This window comes from Oryctolagus cuniculus, chromosome 1 (genome assembly GCF_964237555.1).
Source record: "Oryctolagus cuniculus chromosome 1, mOryCun1.1, whole genome shotgun sequence".
Classification (NCBI taxonomy): Eukaryota; Metazoa; Chordata; class Mammalia; order Lagomorpha; family Leporidae; genus Oryctolagus; species Oryctolagus cuniculus.
Window position 1 is genome coordinate 169,449,825 of NC_091432.1, and position 21,904 is coordinate 169,471,728.

The following is a 21,904-nucleotide window of genomic DNA, read 5'->3' on the forward strand; positions in this document are numbered from 1 at the left end:
AGGTAGAGGTAGAGATAGAGATAAAGTGATCTACCATCTGTTGTTTCACTCCCTACATGTCTGTGCTGGTCCTGTCTGGGTCACGCTGAAACCAGGAGCCTGGAACTCCATCCAGATCTCTTATGTGGGTGCAGGAGTCCAAGTACTTGGGTCATTTTCTGCTGCTTTTCCAGACACAGTAACAGGGAACTCGATTGGAAACAGAGCAGCTGGGACTTGAACTGGTACTTTGATATGGGATCCAGTGTCACAGGCGGCTTAACACTGTGCCACAACCCTGGCTCAGAAACCCAGCTTTTTGGACCATTACCACTGCCTCCCATGGTGTACATTAGCAGGATGTTGGGAGCAGAGCTGGGACTTGAGCCTAAGTACTCCATAATGAGATGTAGGTGTCCCAATTGCTGGCTTAACTGCTCAGGCCAAACGCTTGCTCTGTCATACCTGTACTTATTATTTTAAGATTTATTTTATTTATTTGAAAAGCAGAGTTAGAGAGGAGACATAGATCTTCCATCCACTGGTACTCTCCCCAAATGGCTACAATGGGCAGGGCTCTGCCAGGCCGAAGTTAGGAGTTTCAACTGGGTTTCCCACATAGATGCAGGGACGCAAACACTTGGGCTATCTTCTGCCACTTTTCCAGGTGCATCAGCAGGGAGCCGAATTGAAAGTAGAGAAGCCAGAATTCAAACTGGCATCCTTATGGGATGCTGGCGGGTGGGGTAGCTTTGCCTGTTATGTCAGTGCCGGTCCTGCTTTGTATTATTATTATTTTTTTTTAAATCTAGGTTGATCTCAGTTTTAGAAAAAATGCAGTTATGGTTACTTATTTCCTTGAAAAGTAAGTTGTCTTCATGCCCCATCACCTTCGGTACTTTAGTGTGTATTTTGAACAGACAGTATCCTACAGAATCACAGTATATTTATCAAAATCAGGAAATTAGCATTGCTACATTACCAATGCGTACACCTTTTACATTTCATAACTTTTACTAATTAATGTTCTTTGTAGTGAAGCTACAGTCTGGAATGATGCAGTGCATTTTCTTAGATTCAGGTCTTTTAAGTATGCTACAGTCTCAAATGTTGATTTCAGACTAGTTTTTAGTAAAAGGTGAAAGATTTATAAGATCTGAAGAGAAGCCAGAGTATCAGAATAGTTTTTTTTATATTTTTTTATTTTTATTTTTTTGACAGGCAGAGTGGATAGTGCCGTTGGTTCACCATCCAATGGCCGCTGCAGCCAGTGCGCTGCGGCTGGCGTACCACACTGATCCAAAGCCAGGAGCCAGGTGCTTCTCCTGGTCTACCATGCGGGTGCAGGGCCCAAGCACTTGGGCCATCCTCCACTGCACTCCCTGGCCACAGCAGAGAGCTGGCCTGGAAGAGGGGCAACCGGGACAGAATCCGGCGCCCCGACCGGGACTAGAACCCTGTGTGCCGGCGCTGCAAGGCGGAGGATTAGCTTATTGAGCCGCGGTGCCGGCCTTACTTTAGGCTTATATCCCAATTGTATTTGTGTATTCAGGTAGAGTGACAGACACACACACAAGAGAGTGCGTATGCCCGTGCGAGAGCGCTAGTATGCGTGAGCAAGCTTCCATCAGCTGGTTCACTCCCCCAAGCAACTGCATTAACTGGGACTGGGCTAGGCCAAAGTCAGGAGCTTTGAACTGAGTAACCTACATGAGTGGCCCTGCCCCAATTATTTGGGCTGTCCTCTGCTTCTTTCCCAAACACTTTAACAGGGAGCTGGATCGGAAGTGGAGCAGCCAGGACTTGAACTGGCGCCCATATGGGATGCCAGCACTGCAGGTGGCAGCGTGTATCTGCTACACCACAGTGCAGCCTCCCAGAATTTCTCCTTTGAATCTCTTCATGTAGTGGCTGGGCATCTCTCATTAACACAGTTAACTTGCATGTTTTAAAAATAATTTTATATTCATAACTTGTTGAAAGTCTGACACTTAGCTTGACTGATTTTTGCTTTAGAGATTACTTTTGGCTTCAAATTTAAAATAATAAGGTTGGAAGATGAATCCAGTAGTGAAGAAAATAATGGTCATTTTTAGTGAGCATTTTCCTAGTTTAAAAAATAAAACCTAATGCTATGTTAATGTTTCTGCCTTGTGATTACTGTATGTCAAGTACTCTCTAAATGCAGTAGATATATTACTTTAGAATTTATTTAATTTTTCACTGTCAACTTTTTTTCCAAAAGATGATTTGCTACTGTGTCTGCATTTATACTTAGAGCCTCTTTTTTTTCTTCTCTGCACCGTTGGTAGATTTGATTATGACATCTGACATGATATTTTCCTGGATTGGCATGAGAGAAATTGTTTTTTATGAACTGTTACAAACCACTTCCTAGGCTGACACATTTCTTTAGAAGTGGTGTTTGTAAATTTTCTTCCCCTCTGATGTTAATCATACATGTATGTCAAGATTTCATACTAGACCAAAAGATGTTGGTAAGGTACATGGATCATATGTAAAGATTATTTTTGAAGTCAGTGTACAAATGATTTCCTACCACAGGTTACCTTTTAATTGTTAATGCCATTGTTGATATTGTAATTCCTGATTATTTAAAAGTTAAAGGTACTTTACTGGAGGAGCCTCACTTGATTACCCATTCATTCTGTAAATTTGTAAGTATTTATAGTTGTTGTATTGATTGTATGTTAGAGTAAGATTAAGGGAAGTAGACCGAGGCAAATTATTTCCATTTTAAGGGTTTCATTACAAAGGCATAACCTAACCCTAGATGTTTTAATTAAAATAGTATCGTAAAATACAATGCAAAAACATATTTTATAGTCCAATGTTGGTATTCATGGAACATGCACATTTGTCTTGCTTTAGATGAATTTAATATGTGAAAATATAGAATTGACAAAAAAGGTGATTGGCATACAGGATTCTTTATCTTAAGTGGTCTCAGGATAGTTTAAGAAAAAATCTTGGTATAATTTAAGGTATTTTTTTCAAATATATCATTTTTATTGGTTATTTTATCTTAAAGATTCTACGTAATGCTTGAGGCATGCAAAAGAGAGAGAACAGTCAACAGGTGGAAAAACAGAGACAGAAAGTGAGCTTTCCTCTGTTGGTTCACTCTCCAAATGCCAGCAACAGTTGAGGCTGGGCCAGAGCCAAAGTTGGGAGATGGGAAAGCAATCTAGGTGTTCCATGTGGGTGGCAGGGCCTCAAGGAGGTGACTTGCTGCCTCCTGGCTGCTTGTTAGCTGGAAGCTGCAATAGTGGAGCTGGGACTTGAACCCAGGCCTCTGATAGGGAACATGGGAACGTGTATGTAGATATCCCAATTAACATCTTAACTGGCAGGCTAAATGCCTGTTCCTGTGTTGCTTTTCTGTCTCATCCATCTTGCCTGTTTGGCTGTCCAGATTGTTGTGTTATTTCCTTGCTTTAAAAAAATGAATTTGGGGTAGGCATTGTGGTCCAATGCTGCTGTTTGCGACACCTACATCCCATATTGTAGAACTGGTTCAAGTCCTGGCTACTCTGCTTCAGATTAAGTTTCCTGTTAATGCATCCTGGGAGGCACCAGATGGTGCTCAATGCTTGATTCCCTGCTACCCACATGGAATTCTGGGCTTTTTGGGGGTTGTCCTGGTCCAGTGTTAGCTGATTGAGGGCCTTTGAAGGAGTGAACTGGTGAATGGAAGATTTCTGTTTCTTTCTGTCTCTGTCATTCCGCCTTTCAAGTAGGTGAAAATAAATATTAAAAAACAATTGGAGGGGGGCCAGTGCTGTGGCATAGTGGGTAAAGCTGCCACCTGCAGTGCTGGCATCCCATATGACGCCACTGAGTCCCTGCTGCTCCACTTCCAATCCAACTCTTTGCTCTGGCCTGGGAAAGCAGTAGAGGATGGTCCTAGTGCTTAGGCCCTAGCACCCGCGTGGGAGGCCCAGAAGGAGCTCCTGGATCCTGGCTTCAGATCAGCACAGCTCCAGCAGTTGGAGCCATTTGGGGAGTGAAAGCAGATGGAAGATCTCTCTCTCTCTCTCTCTGACTCTGACTCTCCCTTTCAAGCAAATAAATAAATATTAAAAAATTAATTTATTTTGCATGTACTTTTCCTTGAATAGATTGAACGTTTTTAGATGTGAAAATGGATATGTTTTGTATTGCCCTAGACTTTCTGAGATTTATCTGTATTTCTAGTAATGATATGATTTGTTAATTTTCAGTGATATATAATTTCATTGGGTAAATATATTTTGGTGTATTGATTCTTCTGTAGATTGACATATAAGTTGTTTTCAGTTTTTAGCTGTTCAAAATACTGCTGGGAACATTGTTGACTAAATGTAGAGTTCCTCTAGGCCATAGAGGGCATTTTGGTGCTTGATAATTCTTTATTGTCTGCACTTTCCTTTTGTTGTCAGATGTTAGTAGTATATTTGGCCTCTACTCATTAGCTGGCACTAGCACTGCTCCTGTTGTTGCAAAATAAATCTCTCCAGACATTGCCAATGTCTGCAAGGGGACATAATCACCCCTCATTGAAAACTGTTGCCCTTGAGGCATGGGCAATTGAAAATTATTTTTGTGTGCTCCCTAGCCCTCAGAGAAGGACAACTCGTTTTTTAAAAAGAGGTTATTTGGAAGGCAGATTTAGAGAGAGCGAGAGAGAGCAAACAGAGAGATCTCTTCCATTTGCTGGCTCATTCCACAAATGGCCGCAACACCCAGTGAAACCAGGAGTCTAGGGCTTCATCTGGGTCTCCCACGAGGATGTCAGTAGCCCAAGTACTTGGGCCATCTTTCACTGCTTTTCCAGATGCAGTAGCAGGGAGCTGGATGGGAAGTGGAGCAGCCATTACTTGAACTGGCACTCGTATGGGATGCTAGCATGGCTAACCCACTGTGCCACAGTGCCAGCCCTGATGACTCACTGTTTTTTTTTGTTCAAATCCCATTTATCTTTAAGGCTCATCTCAAACTCTTTTGTAAGCCTTCTCCCGCAGTGTTCATCTGTGATCTTTCCCAAGAACTCCTCTAGCATTTGTATTTGTTCCTTAAATCTGACCCTGAAGTTTATCTTACATTCATTTGAAACTCTGCTTGCATCCCTCATCCTTCTGGCTAAGAGGAAGGACTCTGGTCAGTTGTTTAATCTTTATTCCCTTGTTGATTTCCTTCTGTCTTTAACCTAGGGAGCTGTCCTGGGAGGAATTCTTTTTACTTTGATCTTTTTCATCCAGAGCAGAGTGGAAGCTGACTTTAAGCATCCAAGTCTTCCTTCTACCTCCCTGCTCTTTTAGTTCTCTGTAGCAAAACCTTAAGAATCCCCAGACTTTATCTTTTCAAGGCTATGTGATCTTTAGTAAGTTTCATCTCTTGATGTTCATATTAAATGTTTAAATGTTAGCTGCCTCAGCTGTTAGTGACGCAAAGATTCTTGCTTCTGCTTCAGCTGCACACTTCTCATAGGGATTGATGGGTGGAGTCTTAGGATGACATTGTGACCTACTTCACTGGGTCTTTTCTATTTTGAATGTAGCTGTTGGAACAGTCAATGGCTTTGTTTTACATTTCTGAGAATATTTTCTTATCTTTACCTATCTAAGAAAATTTTCTCTTTTTGCCTCTGCGTCTTTTCACTAATTTTATTTGGCAGGTTCTTTGATAAATCTTTGTCTTTAACTGTAGAAACACAAAATTGTCACCTGAATGAATGAATTATTTTGGAGGAATAATTAGAAAGGCCTGAGAACCTGTGTGCATTGGAGAAAAATGATGAGAGCAGTTATTTTGACTATCAAACTGAAGAATTTGAAGATAATGTGGTTTGCAGTTGCAGGCTATTTTACACTTAGAGAATGGCTTGCTAGGAATGTTACATTTGGAAGACTAATCTCTCTCTAGGTGAAGATTAGGGACCTTGTGGAGTTAAAAGCAGGAAAGCCAGGAGGCTATTGATAAAATAAAGGTTTGAATTTGTGAGATTTGAATTTGACTTTGTTATTTATTATTTGACTAAGTTATCCGTGGCTTCCATCCCCTGTCCTCTCTCTCTCTTCCTCTGTTTCTTAATGTTGGGGCCATGGAGGGCCTTGGAGATCATTTAATTCACTGGTTCTCAGACTTTTAGATCTGAAAAAATTTGTTGGACTGATGAAGCTTTGCCAATTTTTAAAATTTTTCCAAAATAAAAATTATTAAATAAAATGATTTATCAGCTATTTCTGTCCAAAAATACTAGCAAAGAAAAAAGGGCGTTTTCTAAGAATCAAAGATGAAGGAAACTATGAAAAATGAGACACTGAAATATACCATTTAAGGAAATTGATTGTGTATTATTTGTCTTCCTATAAATAACATACTAGACTGAGATGGTTTTGCAGGCTAGTTCTACAGAATATTCAGATAGTATTTGATTTCAACCCTCACAAACTAGAAGTTTGACCTGATCAAAAATACCCCCCAGCTGGCGCCGAGGCTCACTAGGCTAATCCTCCGCCTTGCGGCACCAGCACACCGGGTTCTAGTCCTGGTTGGGGCGCCGGATTCCGTCCCGGTTGCCCCTCTTCCAGGCCAGCTCTCTGCTGTGGCCCGGAAGTGCAGTGGAGGATGGCCCAAGTGCTTGGGCCCTGCACCCCATGGGAGACCAGGAGAAGCACCTGGCTCCTGCCATTGGATCAGCGCGGTGCGGCGGCCATTGGAGGGTGAACCAACGACAAAAGGAAGACCTTTCTCTCTGTCCCTCTCTCTCACTGTTCACTCTGCCTGTCAAAAAAATAAAAATAAAAAATAAAAAAAATACCCCCAACTCATTTTTTCAGTCACTTTTTTAATTCCCTAAGTTTAATTGTTACTAAGACTTAAGAAGGAAGAAGTACCTTAGATGAAGTCACACCTCAGGGTGCTGATGGAGCCATGTCAGTCCAGGTCTGCGGCTGTGATCTAGTTCCATGATTCTCAATACTTTTTTGGGTGATTCATGATGTATTTTTGAGAGTGTGATGGGAGTTATGGATCCTTACTTTAGAAAAATAGGTATCTGTGTGCCGGTGCTGTGGCGTAGCGGGTAAAGCCGCCGCGTGCAGTGCTGGCATCCCATATGGGAGCCAGTTCTAGTCCCGGCTACTCCACTACCTATTCAGCTCTCTGATATGGCGGGGGAAAGCAATGGAAGATGGCCCAGGTCCTTGGGCTTCTACACCCGTCGGGGAGGCCCAGAAGAAGCTCCTGGCTCCTAGCTTTGGATCTGTGCAGCTCTGACTGTTGCGGCCAATTGAGGAGTGAACCAGCAGATGCAGGGCACACTCCCCCTCCCCCCGCCTCTCCTCTCTCTCTGTGACTCTTTCAAATAAGTAAATAAATAAATAAAAATAAGTATCTGGATAGAAACATTAGAAATGAAAAGAATATTGAATTATAGATGAGAACATGGAAAACTTATGCCAGTATGTTAAAATGGGCAATATTCCAGAAAAATGTTATTTTTTTTTTAAGATTTATTTTATTTGAAAGGCAGAGTTAGAGAGAGAGATAGAGACAGAGAGAACGGGTTGACATCCGCTGGTTCATTCCCCAAATGGCCTCAGTGACCAAGCTGGGCCATGCTGAAGCCAGGAGCCAGGAGTTTCTTCCAGGTCTCCCACGTGGCCATAGGGGCCCAAGGACTTGGACCATCCTCTGCTGCTTTCCCAGGTGCATTAGCAGGGAGCTGGATTGGAAGTGGAGCAGCCAGGACTTGAACCAGCACCTATATGGGATGCCAGTGCTGCAGGCCAGGGCTTTAACTCAATGAGCCACAGTGCTGGCTCTGAAAAATGTAAGTTCTAATACAAATTCAAAAAGTAGAAGAAATATACCATTTAAGGGAATTGATTGTGTATTATTTGTCTTCCTATAAATAACATACTAGACTGAGATGGTTTTGCAGGCTAGTTCTACAGAATATTCAGATAGTATTTGATTTCAGCCCTCACAAACTAGAAGTTTGCCCTGATCAAAAATACCCCCCAACTCATTTTTTCAGTCTAGCAAACCTTAGTACTAGCATCAGACTATGATAATGTGAATAAAGAAAGTGACCTTTCTTTTGAAGATAGGATATGAAGTCTTTAATATTAGCACATAGAGTTCTGCACTGTGTTTGATCTGGGGATGCCTTCCAGTGGTACAGGTTGGTTCTATAGTAGAGTATATTTATTCACAGTAATAAAGGGAAACCCATTATAATGCATACAGGTGAATGTAGGAGGGGATATGGTGTACAGGGAGCCTTTAAAAATTATTTGGAAGAGCAACCAGCCTTGTGCATAGCAGGTTAAGCCTCTGCTTGTGATGCTGGCATCTAATATGGGTGCCCATTTGAGACCCTGTTGCTGCACTTCCAATCCAATTCCCTGCTAATGCACCTGGGCAAGCAGTGGAAGATGGTCCAAGTTCTTGGGCCCCTATACCCTTGTGACATACCTGGAAGAATCTCCGGGCTCCTGGCTTCAACCTGACACAGCTTCTACTGTTGAAGCTGTTTGGAGAGTGAACCAGTGGATGGAAAAATCACTCTCTCTCTCTTTGTCTCTCCTTCTTTGTAACTCTGACTTTCAAATAAATAAAAAATCTTAAAAAGTTATATGGGACAGATATGAGCATCTGTAGGCAATGGGGAATAAGCTAATAGAAGAGATTTAATTAGAATCTCTTTTTTTTTTAAAGCCAGTATGAGGTACAAAATTATAGCCTGGCAAAGTATGAAATTTTTACATTTCACAACTTATTGAGTACCAATCATAATGTAGTTGGATAGGTATTATTACCCCAGATTCGCTGATGGAGAAACAGAGGCCTAGATAAATAATTCTTCTGAGGTCAGCTATGTATAGGAGAGGCATGTGGGAAGGATTAGAATCCAGTGCTGTCTGGCTCTATGGTCTATTCCTGGTCCCCCCCCGCCGAAGCGTTTTATTTAAGGAATATAAACTTCATAGATTTCATAATTACAACTTTAGGAACATGGTGATTTGTCTCACTGTGCCAGCCCTCCCTGTTCCTACCTCTTAAATGAGACAATCATAATTTGAAAGAAATTCACAAATTAATTCAATTTCCATTGTGGTATAATAGGTTTTTTTTTTTTTTAAGATTTATTTATTTATTTGAAAGTCAGAGTTACACAGAGAGAGGAGAGGCAGAGAGAGAGAGAGAGAGGTCTCCCATCTGCTGGTTCACTCCCCAGATGGTCACTACGGCCAAAGCTGCACTGATCCGAAGCCAGAAACTAGGAGCTTCTTCCGGGTCTCCCATGCCAGTGCAGGGGCCCAAGGACTTGGGCCATCTTCCACTGCTTTCCCAGGCCATAGCAGAGAGCTGGATCGGAAGAGAAGCAGCCAAGACTTGAACCAGTGCCCATATGGGATGCCGGCACTGCAGACAGTGGCTTTACCTGCTGCCCTACAGTGCCAGCGCTGGTATAATAGTTTTTTTTTTTTTTTTTGACAGGCAGAGTGGACAGTGAGAGAGAGAGAAAGGTCTTCCTTTGCTGTTGGTTCACCCTCCAATGGCCGGCGCGGCCGGCGCGCTGGGGCCGGCGCACCGCGCCGATCCGATGACAGGAGCCAGGAGCCAGGTGCTTTTCCTGGTCCCCCATGGGGTGCAGGGCCCAAGCACCTGGGCCATCCTCCACTGCACTCCCTGGCCACAGCAGAGAGCTGGCCTGGAAGAGGGGCAACCGGGACAGAATCTGGCGCCCCGACCGGGACTAGAACCCGGTGTGCCGGCGCCGCTAGGCGGAGGATTAGCCTAGTGAGCCGCGGCGCCGGCCGGTATAATAGTTTTGTATGTCATTTGTCTTGTTTGCTTATGCCACTGACTTAAATTTTTTTTTTTTTTTAAAGTATGAAAGGGAGAGAGAATCTTCCATTCCTAAATGCCTGCAACAGCTAGGGCTGGGCCAGGTCAAAGCCAGGAGCTTTAACTCATTCATTCTGAATCTCCTGTGTGGCTGGATTGGAAGTGAGGCTGTCTCAAACCCAGAGGTTCCAACATGGGATGTGGGCATCTTAATCTCTGTGCCAAATGCCTACCCCTAACACTGACTTTTAATAGATTAATTTTTAAAAAAATTTTTAGGGCATTTTAAAATATAAATTTAGAAAAAGATTTATTTATTTGAAAGAGTTACAAAGAGAGGAGGGAGGGAGAGATAAAGAGAAGTCTTCCATCCCCTGGTTCCCTCCCCAAGTGGCTGAAGCCAGGAGCCAGAAGCTTCATCCAGGACTCCCAGGTGGGTGCAGGAGCCCAAGGACTTGGGCCATCTTCTGCTACTTTCCCAGGTGCATTATTAGGGAGTTGGATGGGAAGTGGAACAGCCAGGACTTCAACCGATGCCAGCGCTGCAGATAAGTGGCTTAACCCATTGTGCCACTGTGCTGGACACTGAAATTATGTAAATTGATTGTGTGATTCCAGAGTTAAAAGTATTTGTAGAGCTACATTTACAGAAACTTTGCTTCTTTTATATCATTCTTCTTTTCCCTGTAGGTAATACTTTTATTGGTTTTGGTCTTTTTCCTATATAAAAAGTAGAATACAGAAGTCCAAGACAGAATCTAGTCTGATCCAGGAAAAGAGGTGTCATGGGTGTCATGCCACTTAGAGCCAAGAATATGTGAGCAATTTTGCTATTGACAGCACTCTGTTCTGCCTGCTTGTTCTAGGCTGTCATTCTTTTTTTTTTTTTTAACAAAGGTTTTTTTTTTTTTAAAGATTTATTTATTTATTTGAAAGTCAGAGTTTCAGAGAGAGAGAGGAGAGGCAGAGAGAGAGAGAGAGAAAGTGTTCCATCCGATGGTTCAATCCCCAACTGGCCTCAACAGCTGGAGCTGGGCCAATCTGAAGCCAGGAGTCAGGAGCTTCTTGCAGGTCTCCCACAAGGGTGCAGGGGCCCAAGGACTTGGGCCATCTTCTGCTTTCCCAGGCCATAGTAGGGAGCTGGATTGGAAGTGGAGCAGCCAGGTCTTTAACCGGCACCCATAAAGGATGCCGGCACTTAAGGCCAGGGCGTTAATCCACTGGGCCACAGCACCAGTCCCTAGGCTGTCATTCATATTCCAAAGAAATGACATCTGAATGCCATGTGTCTGTTAAGCATGCCAGGACCATGGTGAACAAGAGAAGGGAAAACTTTGCTCAATTTGCTCAGAAAGATGGCTTCTGTTCATTCCCATCTATTGATAGTATAAAAGGGATGTGATTGAGATGGTGAGTTGTCCAATATAGATGGATGGAGAGGGTTTATATGTTTCTTGGTTTACTTCTCCTTAGTTTTTTTTTTTTTTTTTTTGACAGGCAGAGTGGACAGTGAGAGAGAGAGACAGAGAGAAAGGTCTTCCTTTGCCGTTGGTTCACCCTCCAATGGCCGCCGCGGCCGGCGCACCGCGCTGATCCGATGGCAGGAGCCAGGATCCAGGTGCTTTTCCTGGTCTCCCATGGGGTGCAGGGCCCAAGCACCTGGGCCATCCTCCACTGCACTCCCTGGCCACAGCAGAGGGCTGGCCTGGAAGAGGGGCAACCGGGACAGAATCCGGCACCCCGACCGGGACTAGAACCCGGTGTGCCGGCGCCGCTAGGCGGAGGATTAGCCTAGTGAGCCACGGCACCGGCCGGTTTACTTCTCCTTAGAAACCCCTGGCATCCAGCCTAGAATATCTCAACTGAAATAAAAGGAAACTTAGGCACAGATTCATTTAAGTTCTCAGAACAGTCTCCCTGGGTGTATACTCCTGGTCTCTGCAAGCCCATGGAGCAAGATGGAGTGGTGATCTGAAAGGGACCAAAAGGATTAAAGCAAAGATGCCTGGACCTCTGGGAGAAGAATGAAGCGTGGCTCAGACAAAAATGATCCATAGGCAAACAGTTTTGTTGTGCTTTGTTGCTTTCTTAAGAGCCCAGCCTTGTGACATCCTGGGATGGTAGAAAAGGGCAACTTTTAAGTCCCTGCTGTGGTTTATACCTGGTCAAGTGTGCTCATGTCTACTGTAGAGTTTTTGGGGTGATCTTTCACTTCCCTTATACTTCTAAGTCTAGACCATTTGAAAAAGATGGGGTTAGATGGAAGGTCAGTGTATTATGAGCTTCACTGTTGACAAAGCTGGGGTTATTTGATTGGAGGATGTGACCCCCTATTTCTTTCTTTGTAGTCTGGCCTTGATGCCTGTGTAGTTTGCTAGGGATGCTGTAACAAACTGCTACAAGCTTGGATCATTTAAAATAAGAAAAAGGTAGTTTCATAGTTCTGGATGCTAAAAGGCCAGAAGCAAGGTGTCCGCAGAACCATGCTCTCTCTGAAGGTGCCTTAGCTTCTTGTACTTGCCAGCAATCTTTGGCATTCCTTAGCTTGAAGCTGCATGACTTCAATCTCTTTCTCTTCATCCTCATGTGGTGTTCTTCCCTCCATGTCTGTTTCGTTTCTTCTCAAAATACCAGGATATTGGATTTAGGACACTCTAATTAAATATAACCTTATCTTAACTTGATTACATCTGCAAAGTCCCTATTTCCAAATAAGGTCACATTCACAAGTGTTGGAGATGGGGTTTCAACTTGTCTTTTTAGGGGATACAGGTCAGCTTAAAACAATGCTTGACCAAGGCAGTGGTAAGGCAGAAGCTTGCTTGGCTCACCAGGAGACCAAACCCCGTGAGCTGCACTGTTGGAACTGTAAGGCCAGGGCCACAGATAGCGCATGGGAACTGGAGTAGAGAAGGCTAGTGTCACCACTGAGTAGCTTTGTTTGCCCAGTTTCTTTTTGTAATCTCACTCTATGAAAGGAGGGCTGGCTGAGGACTGGAGAGTATGCTCTCCAGGGTTTGGATGAGTCCTTGTGAGGGGACTAGAATAGTCTTCTAACATTAGCACAGCTGCTAAGTATGCCTTAGTTCTTTTCTTGTTCTAACCTGATGCACAGCCTGTTAAACTGGTAAGTGCTGCATCTCCCAGGGGACTGTGCTTTTTGGTTAACTCTGAAGTGTTTCCTTCAGAGGTAGTAAGCAGTGCGGATCAGTTTTTTGGCAGGTTTTGTTGAAGAAACTGAGTCTCACATCATGAGAGCCATCACAGAAGCCGTTTAAATAGGAAAACATAAGTCTGAAATATGTTGTACACAGGAAAACAATATATGATGGAACATTACTTTTGTCAGGAAAGCCTCAGCCTTGGTTTCTTTTTCATCACCAAATGAAAGTAGATCATCATTAGAATAGAACAGATGATTTTCCTGTATGATAAGGTGAAAATGTTCAGAAATGAAGTTTGAGGGAACTATGAGAGTTAATGCTGGACTTTTTCTTCACTTAGTGGAAAAGATCCTTAGTTCATTAAAAAAATTCTTAGGATACTTGCTAAAAATATGGTTGTTTTAGGTGGTATCAAAACCATTAAGGGCTAGCTCTGTTTCTGTAAAATAACAAAGTCACTATCAGAGATACTGTTGCCAGTTTACTTTAGGGACTTAGCCTCTGAAGAGGTATTAATAACATTACAAAAAAAGGATTATTGCATCACCTGAAAATCATAGTGGTGGCTTTTGCAAAAATAGAACAGTCTTTCTTTGATTAGAAAAAATTACCGCAAGAATATTGTAAACTTAATTTCTTCTTCAGAAAACTAAAGGTAAGAGAAGAGGTCCGGGAATTTAATTGGAGTAGGGTGATCCTGTTTTATAATTATAAATGTGAGTTAGAAAGAACTCAAGGAACAGAAACATTTTTTTGTAGATATATATATATATTTTTTTTTTATTTGAAGGGCAGAGTTACAAAGAGGGAGAGAGATTTTCCATCTATTGGTTCACTCCCTAAATGAACAAAATGACCAGGGCTGTTGCAGTTTGAAGCGAGGAGCCCAGAAGTTCTTCCAGGTCTTTGACAAGAATGAAGGGACCCAAGTACTTGGGACATTTTCTGCTGCTTTCCTAGGTGCATTAGTAGGGTTGGATTGGAAGTGGAGTAACCAGGTTTTCAGCCGGCACTCATATGGGATGCTGTTATCAAAGGTGGTGGCTTAACCTGCTATGTGACAATGCAGCCCCAAAGAACAGAAAATTTATAAACTACCTTTTAAGGGTAAAGAATATAAACAAAACAAAAAATGAAATAAAGATGATTATAAGTATCCAAAGATAATCAAAGTCAGTAATAAAGCATTGAAATTGAACAACAGACTTCTTTTTGTCCCCTTCATATTGGCACAAATCTAGGTGTGTGGTTGAAGTTAAATTTTAGGTACTTTAAGATATTTTAAATTTAATGGTAATCAATGTTAATTTTATAAATTGGAAAAGGTCTAAAATCCCGGGCCAGCGTTGAGGTGTAATGGGTTAAGCTGCCACCCGGAATGTCAGCATTGCAATCCTGGCTGCTTTCTCTCTCTCAACTCTGCCTTTCAAATAAATAAATTCTTTATTTTTTAAAAGGTAAAGAAAAAGCTCTGGAACCCAGGCTAATGAGGTATTTAATATATCCCCTTGATTTGTAGGTAGAACTTTTGTGTAGTCAAGGGAGTAGTGATGTTAGGAAGCAGTAAAGTTAATTTCCCAGGCCAGTTAGCAGACGAGGTCGAGGACTGAGGTTCCATTCTAATTGCTACTCACTTTCTTCCTGTTATAAGTCTTTGTGCCTCAGTTTCTTGTCAGGCCATTGTTTGGTTGCTTAGACCAGAAATATTGACTTGTGTTTTAGTCACTTCTGTCAGGAAATTTTGTTCAGAATATCTGTGGGCTTACCGCTTCTCACTGCCCACTCTTGGTCTAAGTGGCTATTGGATCTTCCTGGCTTGTTATAAATTGCCTCTTTGCTGATCGCCCTGCTTCTGTGCTTGCCTTTTTTTTTTTTTTTTTTTTTTTTTTTAAGATTTATTTATTTTACTTGAAAGAATTACGGGGAGGAGGGCAGGGAGAGGGAGGTCTTCCATCTGCTGGTTCAATCCCTAGGTGGCTGCAACGGCTGGAGCTATGCTGATCTGAAGCCAGGAGCCAGGAGCTTTTTCCAGGTTTCCCATGCTGGTGCAGGGGCCCAAGGACTTGGACCATCTTCCATTACTTATTCAGGCAGAGAGCTGGATTGGAAGTGGAGCAGCTGGGTCTCAAACCTGCGCCCATATGGGATGCCGGCAATGCAGGCGGTGGCTTTAGTCGCTACACCACAGTGCTGGCCCCCTTGCCCTTTTTCTGATGCAGCAGCCAGATTGAGATTTACAAAGTATGAGCCACTTTGCTTCAAACCTGGTATCTGCCAGAAGAGTTCCCTTAGAGAGCATTGTCATTTCCTTGAAGGGAAATGGATGTTTGAGTACTAAGAACTAAATAGGGCCGGCGCCGTGGCTCACTAGGCTAATCCTCCGCCTTGCGGCACCGGCACACCGGATGCTAGTCCCGGTCAGGGCTCCGGAATCTGTCCCAGTTGCCCCTCTTCCAGGCCAGCTCTCTGCTGTGGCCCGGGAGTGCAGTGGAGGATGGCCCAAGTGCTTGGGCCCTGCACCCCATGGGAGACCTGGCTCCTGCCATCGGATCAGCGTGGTGCGCTGGCCGTAGCGCGCTGGCCGCAGCGGCCATTGGAGGGTGAACCAGTGGCGAAGGAAGACCTTTCTCTCTGTCTCTCTCACTGTCCACTCTGCCTGTCAAAAAAAAAAAAAAAAAAAAGAACTAAATAGATGAGGGGGAAGAAGCCCAAGATTTCTTCTCCCCTGAGAGTACACATCAAACTCCTTTAGTCCTGTCTCATATCTCAGCATTTTCTGCTTACTGAGTTCCAGCTACACTTACGTGCTTCCTAAGAATATATTTATTTATTTATTTGAGAGAGCAAAAAGGGAGGGGGTGGGGAGGAGGGAAGAGAGAGAGAGAGATTGAGATCCAGAGAGATCGAGATCGAGAGAGAGTCTCCCACAGGGTTGCAGCAATGCAAGTACTAGGGACATCATTCACTGCTTTCTCAGACACATTAACAGAAAGCTGAATCAGAAGCAAAACAGCTGAGGCTTGTGTTGCAAGTGGTGGCTTAACTCGCTGTGCCACAATGGCAGCTCTGCTTCCTTGCTATTACTTGGAGAGCCCAGGCTGTTCATTCTTTGTTGTTGCCTCAACCTAAAATGACCTTCTTCCAGATACCTGTAACAGTAGTTGCCTCCTTCAGGCTTCTGTTTCTCTGAATTTCACTTGCTCAGAGATGACTTCCTACATAAAATAGCAACCCTCCCCTCTGAACTCTAAACCCTTATCATGGTTTCTTCTCACAGCACTTACTACTCAGTGTTAAGACTTTGTTTCATTCCTAGGGAATGCCTGCCCAGCAGTTATGCATTCAATAACTTTCTTAATTGATTGGCTGAATTTCCCATTTGTTCTTTGGTGGCTTCTCGATCTGCTTTGAGAAATACTCAGGGGACCCTCATTCTTTGGCCAGAGGAAAAGAAAGACTGCCTTTGGTGTAATAAATGTGTTTACAGAGGCTTCTAAGTAACCTTAAAATATATTTATTTGACGGGCAACGTGACAGAGAGAGGGGAAGAGAGAAAGAGAGAGAGAGAGAAACATATCTTCCTTCTGCTAGTTCACTCTCCAAATGGTTGCAACAGCAAGGCGTAAGCCAGGAGCCAGGAAGTAACTACATCTGTCTCTCCCACATGGGTGCAGGGGTCAAGCACTTGGACCAATGTATGCTGCTTTCCTAGGTGCATTAGTGGCTAGTTGGATCAGAAGTGGAACAGCTGGGCCTTGAACTGGCACTCAAATGTGGGGTGCCAGTGCCTCAAGCAGTGCCTTAGCCTGCCGTGCCATAATGCCTGCCCCTTTAAGTAATTTTTTTCTGTGTTTGCAACTGTTGCTTTCCTTTTTCTGAATTTGATGTTATTTCATGTAAATGCTTTAACATTTGGGAAGTTTTCTTTTATTCAGCTGGCAAATAATTATTGCAGAGCCATGCTGTCAGCCAGACTGTATCCCAGTACTTAGACTGTGAGCTTGCCTTTCCCTTGAGAGGAGCTGATCAGTGGGTGGTTGGAAGTGTCACTTGTTAAGATGGGAACATGCTGTAATGAAGAATGCAGAGAGGAAAGTGGGAACACAGGGATGGCTCACCCAGGCTCCTGCCAGAGGGTCAGAATCTGAAGGGTAGGCAGGAATTTGCCAGGTGAGGAAGCAGGCAAAGACTGCCGCAAAGAGCTTCATTGTTTTTTGAGAAGCACCAAAGACTCTAGCTGCCTTCCGTGTCTGTGGCTTCTGCTGCATCAGTGGATTCAGCCAACCATGGACTAAGAATATTTGAAAAACAAAACAAAACTATAGTGTACTGAACTTTACAGACTTTTTTCTTGCCATTATTCCCCAAATAATACAGTACAGGTATTTACATAGTATCTGTGTGGTATTAGGTATTATAAGTAGTTGAGAGATGGTGTGATTTGAAGTTTATGGGAGGAGAGGTGTAGGTTATTTGCAAGTTTGGGTTGCAGATTGTGGTAACCTCAGGGGTCCTGGAACCAATCCCCCAAGGATACCAAGGGATAGCTACATAGTGCAGGCAATAATGTGTGAGGCCACAATAGTTACTCCAGTATCAGATGTGGCTGCCTCTAAAGGACTATTTATGTACTGTGTAGAATGAGAATTTATCTGGCAGGTTGTGGAGTTCGGTGTGTACATCTGTATTTGTGTGAAGGTAAGTGGGGACTATTTTCCCCTTTGGTTTATAAATTCATAAAATGTTGCAGTCTTTGATTTTTGTGTTCTTCATAGCTCCTTACATGTACATTAGGAGACAGATGCTCTTTTAAACTTTCTTTTAATAAGTGATTATCACACCACTATCTCTAGCATAGGTCTTTTTTGGTATTGTTGTTTTGTTTTTGGCCCTGCCTTGTTTTAATATTTTATCCTATAACATGTTTCTCCCTTTTATTCACCTCATCCTTTACATCCTAGTTTTTCTTTCTTTCCTGTGGATTCATTTTTTGGAAAAATTGTGAAAAGAAAACTTTATTCCAGGAGGATTTTGTCTGAGCTGTATTCCCTATGCCCAGTATATGTTAGCTGCTCAATGAATGGTTGTTGAAGAATCATCTTGCTTAGTGGCAGCAAGATTAGGTCCATGTTTTCAAAGAAAAATATTACTGCCTACTTTTCTACTTTGATCTCCTGTAATCTTTGCTTTCTAAGCTCCAGACACATTAAACTCCTCACCATTTCGACAATATTTTCAAATGTTTCCAATGCTTGAAATGCTCTTTCTTACTTGTGGCCAACTGCTCTACCTTCTTGCAAGTCTTACCTCTGCCTCTTTCTGGGAAAATGATTTCTGATTAACCAGATGGAATTACTCCTTCCTGTGTTTATTTTTGTGTTGAAGTCTATTCAGTTTCTAGATATGAACTTGGATAGTGTCTTTCTGTGTCTCCAGTACATGAGCCCAGTGCTTGGAGGCTTTGCTGAAAGGATGGTCTGTAGGCTGTGATAGGAAACCATGTTGTGACAAGCTGGAAGCACACCTTGAGTACATTCTATGCCAATGATGTTGAACACCTTCTTCTTAGCCTAGATTAGGCCTTTGTACAGGTGTACGTGTGATTGAGAGAGAATCTGTTTCAGAACTGCTAGACTAAAGCAACATATTTTGTAAGCTTGCAAATTTCCATTTACTTTGAAGGATTTTTAGGAGGTAACAGTATAGCCAGGTCAGCGATTTTTTTTTGTGCCAGGAATAGGAGCTTGACAGGAGGAGAGTCTAGAGGTGGTTGGTTTTTCAGGCTCCTGGGAGAGATGAGGGGTTGTGAAAAGCAATGGTAAGTAACTCGGAGAAAAGTTCCTGATGGGAGGCTCACAGGCTGTTTGGGAGAAATAACTGCTGACCTTGAATCCTGATGACCATGTTGTCTTATCTGCAGATTGCCCCAGCCATCATGGAGGTGGCTGAGGCGGAGAGTCCTCTGAACCCCAGCTGTAAGATAATGGTCTTCAGACCTTCCATGGCAGAGTTTCGGGAGTTCAACAAATACCTCGCATACATGGAGTCCAAAGGAGCACATCGAGCGGGGCTTGCAAAGGTGATTATCCTTGAAACAGAAAGCAATCACTTGGGGTGTTTAAATTATACTCAGTCTTTGTAACACAGGACATTCTTTTTTTTTTTTTTTTTTTGGACAGGCAGAGTGGACAGTGAGAGAGAGAGACAGAGAGAGAAAGGTCTTCCTTTTTGCCGTTGGTTCACCCTCCAATGGCCGCCGCTGCAGCCGGCGCACCGCGCTGATCCGATGGCAGGAGCCAGGAGCCAGGTGCTTTTCCTGGTCTCCCATGGGGTGCAGGGCCCAAGCACCTGGGCCATCCTCCACTGCACTCCCTGGCCATAGCAGAGAGCTGGCCTGGAAGAGGGACAACCGGGACAGAATCCGGCGCCCTAACCGGGACTAGAACCCGGTGTGCCGGCGCCGCAAGGTGGAGGATTAGCCTATTGAGCCACGGCGCCGGCTTTCCTTTTTTTTTTTTTTTAAAGATTTTATTTATTCATTTGAGCGGTAGAGTTACAGACAGTGAGAGGAAAACAGAGAGAAAGGTGTTCCTTTTGTTGATTCACTCCCCAAATGGCTGCAACGGCCAAAGCTGCGCAGATCTGAAACCAGGATCCAGGAGCTTCTTCTGGGTCTCCCATGCGGGTGCAGGGCCCAAGCACTTGGGCCATCCTGCTTTCCCAGGCCAGGCCACAGGAGAGAGCTGGATTGGAAGAGGAGCAGCTGGGAATAGGACCAGCGACCATATGGGATGCTAGCTCCCCACAACTGGAGGATTAACCTACTGCAATTTGGAGTGGGGGGGCATTGTTTTTTTCAAAGGAAGATATTTGCAGTATCTTTGTTCTTGTTAATTGGTGTGTAGCAATTCATGTCTTCAAAGATAATTATTTTTCTTTTAACTATGTATTAATTGTGTTCTAAAACTTTTTTTTCTTTTAAGACAAAAATAAACCACTAATAACTCATAGAAACCAAAGGGATCCGATCCATGTGTGGATTTCAGAGTTTTGAGAGTATTCATAGTTGTTTTTTTTTTTTTTTTAAGATTTATTTATTTGTTTGAAAGTCAGAGTTACTTAGAGAGAGAGAGAGAGAGAGAAAGAAAGGTCTTCCATCTGCTGGTTCACTCACTCCCCAGCTGGCCGCAATGGCTAGAGCTGCGCTGATCTGAAGCCAGGAGCCAGGAGCTTCTTCTGGGTCTCTCACGTGTATACAGGGGCCCAAGGACTTGGGCCATCTTCTACTGCTTTCCCAGGCCATAGCAGAGAGCTGGATTGGAAGTGGAGCAGCCAGGATGTGAACTGGCGCCCATGTGGGATGCCAACACTGCAGGCGGCAGCTTTATGCACTACACCACTGTGCTGGCTCCAAGAAGAAAGGCCATAGTTTTCATTATTTGTTCATAGAGGACAGTTATTTGCCTGAAGTTTAACCACAGCTTCCCTTCCTCTCTCCCTTCTTTTAATTTTCTAGTCTCCTTTGTTTTTCATTTCCTTTTTAAAATATAACAGGTTTTTAAAGATATAATTCACATATCATATAATAAGCTTATTTAAATTGTGCAATTCAGTGATTTCTAGTTAATTCAAAATGTTGTGTAACCGTCACCATTCTATTGAAATTCATCACTCCCAGTAGATACTCTTACCCATTTAGCAGTCATATCTCATTCCCTGCCATGTGCTCCAGCACTGTTGATTTATCTAATTTCTTTTCAGTTATTTGCTCATGAAGTGTAGGGAATGCCTGCCTTATACCAGACACCATACCAAGTGCTATGGGTGTGTACATGTGGCTGTAGTGGGGACATGTCGCTCCTCCGCGGGCTCGCGGGAGAACGACACCGGACGGGACGCTGTTGTTTAAGCGAATGACTCTGCGTTGTGCGCTCAAGTTTGCTCCTGTGCTAACCACATTCTAACCGCATTCCACTTGGTGTGTGTCTGCATTCTTGTTATTCTTTCCACGCGTGGTGTGAGATGTCTGCGGAGCCTCGCGGGGTTATAAGTGAATTCCCTCGCACTGCTTCTATCTCGCCTTTATAGTCCTCTCCCACCAATCCGTGCTCTGCTGCCCGCGTGCTGAGCACGCTGCTTTCCTCCAATCAGAGGTTGGGTCAGCTCTTGCAGCTCATTAGTCAAACTGATGAAGCAGCGGAAGCTGCTGTGTAAAATTTGTTTACCCCCTCTCAGCGCCATGTTGTGGGAGCCGGGCCCTGCTTCCCACAGGGACAGGACAGACAAAATTCCTGCCTCCACAGAACTGATGTTCTAGCGGTAGTATCTTAGGGTGAGGAGATCACGGCATTTTAGGAGAGCCCAAAAACTAAAATGAAGCAAGCCTTTTAAAGGTGTGGGTACTGAAAGAGGCCAAGTTTAGAGTCCTGGAGGCTCACTTCTAAAGTTAATGTCTGGGGAGGAATAGGAAAGTGGTTAGAGGAGTTGGGGCATAGTGAGCAGGGGGAAGAGAGTTGCAAGTAAGGCAAGGAAGGGGTTAGGTGGTATCAGGCTTGTGTGGCCAGTGCAGAGCTTTGGAGGTTTTATTCCAAGGTCAAAGAGAACCACTGACAGCCATAATGGGAGAGGATGATGTGGTAGCTGTTTATTTCTTTTGCTCTCTCTGTGACATTATTTTGAACACATCACACTGCCTCCTGTGGGTGAAGAATGAATTTGGTGTGTGTTTTGGTGGTGGTGTTGCCCCCCCCCCCCCCCAGGACAGCAGGGGGTCTTGTTAGAAGTAGTTGTGTTTATCTACTAATGGTGGCGCAGGCCAATGAATATGGGGAGCAGTGGTCTTTGGTTTAGATGTTTGAAAGTACTCATCTTTTCTTATTCTTCTAGGTGCTAGATAATGT

General features: G+C 43.6%; 1 protein-coding gene across 6 annotated transcripts in view; it reads left to right on the forward strand.

Moving 5' to 3' along the window:
• The window catches only part of KDM4C (lysine demethylase 4C), a 350,839-nt gene that overhangs the window by 11,515 nt on the left and 317,420 nt on the right, over positions 1 to 21,904 (forward strand). For all 6 annotated transcript variants that reach the window (XR_011379937.1, XM_051858176.2, XM_051858178.2 and 3 more), the window contains exon 2: positions 18,925 to 19,083. Coding sequence is in view for 3 of the 6 variants with exons in the window: in XM_051858176.2 (XP_051714136.1) it covers positions 18,940 to 19,083 (144 nt within the window). In the remaining 3 variants the exon portion in view is untranslated. The remainder of the gene's footprint in view (positions 1 to 18,924; positions 19,084 to 21,904) is intronic.